The sequence below is a fragment of the Malania oleifera genome, chromosome 12 (genome assembly GCF_029873635.1).
Source record: "Malania oleifera isolate guangnan ecotype guangnan chromosome 12, ASM2987363v1, whole genome shotgun sequence".
Classification (NCBI taxonomy): Eukaryota; Viridiplantae; Streptophyta; class Magnoliopsida; order Santalales; family Ximeniaceae; genus Malania; species Malania oleifera.
This window is the reverse complement of record NC_080428.1, coordinates 71,105,588-71,111,008: the sequence shown is the minus strand read 5'-3', so window position 1 is coordinate 71,111,008 and position 5,421 is coordinate 71,105,588. Positions and strand designations below refer to the sequence as shown.

General features: G+C 36.8%; 1 protein-coding gene across 1 annotated transcript; it reads left to right on the top strand.

Moving 5' to 3' along the window:
* The first annotated feature begins 627 nt into the window (after positions 1–627).
* On the top strand, positions 628–3,695 carry LOC131144515 (glutathione S-transferase U17-like). The gene is made up of 2 exons (XM_058093214.1): positions 628–1,234; positions 3,064–3,695. Exons 1-2 carry the CDS (start codon positions 908–910, stop codon positions 3,439–3,441), a joined length of 705 nt encoding a protein of 234 aa, XP_057949197.1. The 5' UTR covers positions 628–907; the 3' UTR covers positions 3,442–3,695.
* The last annotated feature ends 1,726 nt before the right edge of the window (positions 3,696–5,421 follow it).

The window sequence follows — 5,421 nt, the reverse complement described above, 5'->3', positions numbered from 1 at the left end:
CAATTGATTGGAGTCACACAAGCAATTACTATTCAAATACTTTAAAACTAATTAAAACTAATTCTATGATTTTCATGGAGAAAAATTATGTTGTATAGTATATATTTATTAAATTTATTTCCTGATTTATCATTAAAAAAAATATATCAAATAATATTTTTTTATCATAAAAGAATTTATTTCTCGTTTATTATATAAAAAAATTTATTACACAGAATAATTTATTTTCTGATTTATCATTTTTAAAAATATATATATTAAAAGAATTTATTTCTTGATTTATTACGTAAAAAAATTTATTACGCGGAAGAATTTATTTCCCTATTTATCATTTTTTTAAAAATATTTTAAATAATATCTTTTTTGGGAAATAATTCCAAGAGTGACATGTAGCAAAGTAGCGAGATTTGTACCTTAGAGTCTTATTAGGAATTATTTTCTCAAAAAATATGTTATTATTTAATATATATAGTTTTTTTAAAAGGATAAATCCGGAAAAAACTCCGCAATCGTCACTTTCTTTCCTTTTGTGTTCTCTGGGTCTGTTATGTGATGTGTTTGTATGTGGTCCGAGAGATATTGTGAACCCACATCCTTCAACGTGGTTTCCGTGTAGACATCATCGGCGAAGGGCGTGGATCATCATAAATGAAAATATTGAATTTGAAGCTTCCCCCAGTACTCTCCCCCACCCCTACCCTTCCCATAGCTAACTGCCCCCTCACCTCGCGTTCACGCTGCACACCAACACCAACCCCCCATGCATTAATTCTACCCTCATCTCCTTTATTTATGTCCCACTACTCCGTTGTCCCTGCTTAAATTCACTTTGTCTGAAAACAGAAAGAGAGGAGAGAGAGAGAGAGAGAGAGAGAGAGAGAGAGAGAGAGAGAGAGAGTGCGCGAGAATGGCGAAGCAGGGGGAGGTGAGGTTGCTGGGGGCATGGCCAAGCCCGTTCGCGATCAGAGCACGAATAGCGCTCAACTTGAAATCGGTGGAGTACGAGTTCTTGCAGGAGAATCTGGGAACGAAGAGCCAGCTACTGCTGAAATCCAACCCGGTTCACAAGAAAATCCCAGTTCTGATTCACGGGGACAGGCCCATCTGCGAGTCGCTGGTCATCGTTCAGTACATCGACGAGGTGTGGTCTTCCTCCTCCGCCCCCTCCATCCTCCCTTCCGACCCCTACGACCGCGCCATTGCCCGCTTCTGGGCCGCCTACCTCGACGACAAGGTATGTTTATGTTTATATACACTGCATCATTATGTATATCGCTTGTTGGTTTGTAAAAGAGCAATGATTTTAGTTTTAGAGGCATGTTTGGCTAAAGCAATCATCATCCCAAAAGAAAAGGTTGAGTTTTGGAATTTTGTTAGTTAAAAAAAGAAAAATTTTGTCTTCCGATCTTTGTCCTAAGTAGTTTTAGTCTTTTAGAATACGAAAAATTTTGTCTTCCGATCTTTGTCCTAAGTAGTTTTAGTCTTTTAGAATACGCTTTGGGAAGTTTAATTTAGGAAAGGCTTTGGCCATGTGGCTCTGCTGCCCCACTGTGGTTCAATGTTGTTGAAGGCATTTACACTATTTTTCTTGGCGATCTTTTTCTCTGTACATGACATTCTTGTGGAAGTGGTTGGTGGCTTTGTGGGTATTTATATATATCATCTATTCCTAGCTTGTGAGCTAATCTTTGTCTGCACCACATATACAGGCATTCCCAAAAAAAAAGGGGGCGTGGGGGTGGGGGTGGGTGGGTTTTGGAATGAACATTTTCCATCCAAGTAGAAGTACATTAATGAATCTTAGATTAAATATCATCTCTTAAGGTTGATTAAGACTCGCAAGGAACATTTAGTTTATGTATCATTTGAAATCTACTAATGATATATAAGATATTTTATTTTAGTGCTTAAATCAAGCTTAGTATAGGTCATGATAATGTGGGGGTGAAAAAAATATTGGTTGACGAAAATTCTCAAGAAAGGAATATATTGGTTTTTGGTTCTTTTTAGTTTAGAAACTATTTTGTACTCAAAGTACATGTTGTAAGGGTATCATAGGATATTGCATACTAGCACTTGAGTCACGCATCTATGTTGTGGAGTGAAAAATATTTGTCCACAAAGATATTCAACAGGGGAAAACATATATAGATTTTGATTCTTTTAATTGAGAAATTATTCCGTACTCAAAATACATGTTTTAAGGATTTTGTATGATATTTCACACTAGTATTTGAATCATGCTTTGATAAAGTGGTGTCAAAAATATGCATTGATGAAACGAAAACATAGGTTTTGATTCTTTTAATTTAGAAACCATTTTGTACTCAAAAGTGTACATGTTTTTGGGTGAAAGTTGGTTTACAAGTCCTTTTTTCCAAAAAATTAAAAATGTTAAGGAATCCCAAAAAATTGTTGACAAAGATGTTTAGGAACCACCAAATTTTCACGTTATAATTAGCAAATTAATAGCGATACTGGTGTCTTTGGGAAACATCCCAATAATAGAGTTTCGAGATTCTATATGAGCTTTTTTACATTTGAATTTTGGGAGGAAACAAGTAAAAATTATTAAGTTAGACTATCAAACACCTTACATTTTAGAAAATTAATCATATCATTAATTTGATGTTAGGCCAATTTTAATTAATGATTATAAGTTGAATCTAAATTTTATTTTCAAAATTAATCAAAATCATAAGATATGATTCATAATCTAACTTGGAAAAGAGTGTAAGATTGTAATGTGCTAACTATATCCCGTGTCAATTGTCTATTATATGTTTTAGGCCTATGATCGGTGCTCATGTGTCAAGGTATTGATGACACTAATGCCTTGCCACTTGAGCCCATATCATCACCATGCACCTACCGTTTTCCTATCCCATATGTAGCCCAAACCAAGCTGCTTTGGGAAAAAAAAATGCCTATATAAGCTGGTGGTCTGTAAATTAACTATTTCATTTCTCACGTTTCTGTTTTGGTTTCCATATTTGGGCTTATAATTGCGCATAACTCTGGTCTAAATTCTTATACATGGCATATGTGGATACGTACGCACAGTGGTTTCCATCGCTGAGTGCGCTGCGGACGGCCAAGGGTGGGGAGAGGGCGGCAGCCATGGAGCGGCTGCGGGAAGGGCTGGGTCTGATGGAGGGCGCGTTTGGGGAGTGCAGCAAAGGGAAGGCCTTCTTCGGGGGAGACCGCATAGGCTTCCTGGACATCGCTTTCGGCTGCTTCCTTGGCTGGCTCAGGGTTGCCGAGAAGACCGGCGGGGCGAAGCTGCTGGACGACGCCAAGACGCCCCGCCTCTGCGGGTGGGCTGAGAGGTTCAGCGCCGACGACTCCGTGAAGGGGGTTCTGCCGGAGACGGAGAAGCTGCTGGAGTTCTCCAAGATGCTTCTGGCCAAGATGCAGCAACCTCCCCCTAGCAATTCTTAATTATCTTAATTGCTAGTTAATGAAGCAGATGATGATCAGGTTTTGATCATCATATAGTTTGGTAGCTCTTCGGTTTAGGGCTTGTTTGGGTTTGCAGGTGCCTTCATGGGGCGTGGCTCTTCTTGTTTTGCTCTTGATTATTATCAGCGTGTGCTAAACAAGGTGTTTCTTGGATGATTTTAGTGAGATGGTGAGAGTTAGAGTTTCTGCTGTGCTACTCCTAATCAATTTATGATATTTATCCTTTTACTCAACTGAATTTGAGCCAAGTTTGAACTACAATATTTTAATGAGTTGAATTCTAGTTTAGTAATATACTCTAAATCTTCAATTCTTGATTTGTAGAGAAGAAATTGAAGAAATTGAAGTCAAGTTTGGAGTTTTATCGAACTTTTTAATTTTATTATTTTTATATTATATATTATATAATATGTATTTTATATATATATATTTAACATTATATGTAATGTTATATATATTTATATACATTTAATATTAATCTATGATAGAGTCAAGTTTAGTTAAATTAAACTTGAATCTTATGAATTTGTAATTAAGTTGAGTTCGAGTTTAATGATTATGAAATTGATTGAATTCTAGTCAAGCTTAACATTTTTTAGTTAAGTTTGGTCGAGAGTGAGTGTTTTACTGTTTTTCTTTTTATAGAAGTTAAAATAAAATAATATATATATATATATATATTGTATTTACCCCGCTAATTATAGAGATTAAATAATAAAGAAAGGAGGAAGAAAAAGAAAATGAATCAGCTTCTTGGACTCGTCGACGTGGATGCGTGTTTCATCGACGAGAACTTACCGAGAGGCCTGTTTCCAGGGTCTGAAACTCATCGACGAAGGTTAAGTGCTTGTTGACGAACCTCCTTTATGGACTCGTTGACGAGGTGTTGTGACTCGTTGATGAGGCCACGTGGACAACACTTTATATAAAGCCCCAAAATGGATTTTCAGTTATGAAATTTCATTTTTATGAGTTTTTCTCTCTTTTACACGGTTTCTCTCACTTCTCTCTAGGTTTTTGGCTCTGTATCTCCCCAGTTTGACGATCAGAAGCTACCATAGTGATCTTGGGGAGATTCTCTACAACATAGTCAGAGTAAAATGTTGATTTGAGAAGTTTGACAATCATCTCAAAATTAGGGTAAGTAGATTATTTGGGTATTTCCAGTAATACTAAGCTTATTTGAGCATATATTTTGTATTTTATGAGAATATACTGGTGTTGTAATAACCCAAAAAATTACACAGGGTCTTGTCGACGAACACAGGGAGTTCATCGACAAGCGCATAAGGGGGCCTTGTCGACGAGTGCATCATCGGCGAGAAGATATCGAGAGGGGTTTTGAGGCAGTCTGAAATTCGTCGACGAGGAAGGAAGGTTCATCAACGAAATTCCATAAGGATTCGTTGACGAGATAACGTGTCTTGTCAACGAAGTCGACTTTATAAATAGTGAAAACTTGGATTTTTGACAGATTTTCAACGCAAATCACCCTCTCTCTCTCTCTCTCTCTCTAAAATGCACCCCTCCCCTTCTCTCTTCGATTCCGACTCCGTTTCTCTCCGAATCGTCAATCTGAGGCCACCACGACGCTCTTGGGAAAGTTTTCTGCAAGTTTGCTACAGCTGATCGTTGGTGAAATTGGTTTGGAATTCATCCCAAATTCAGAGTGAGGTGTTTTATTCAAGATATACTTTCTCTATAGTTATAAGAAATGTTGTATGCAGAAAAATACTAATGTTTTGTTTTAGGGGATGTTGTTTTCAGGGTGTTGAGTGGAGAATCCTGCAGGAGTAGGGCCAGAATGTTGTAGGGGCTTTTTAGAAACTAAGTAAGGGAAATATGCTATGCTAGGAGATTTTATTATTTAACAGAAATTTTACATATATATATATATATATATATATATATATATATCTATGTGTGTGTGTGTGTGTGTGTGTGTGTGTATCAGTTATT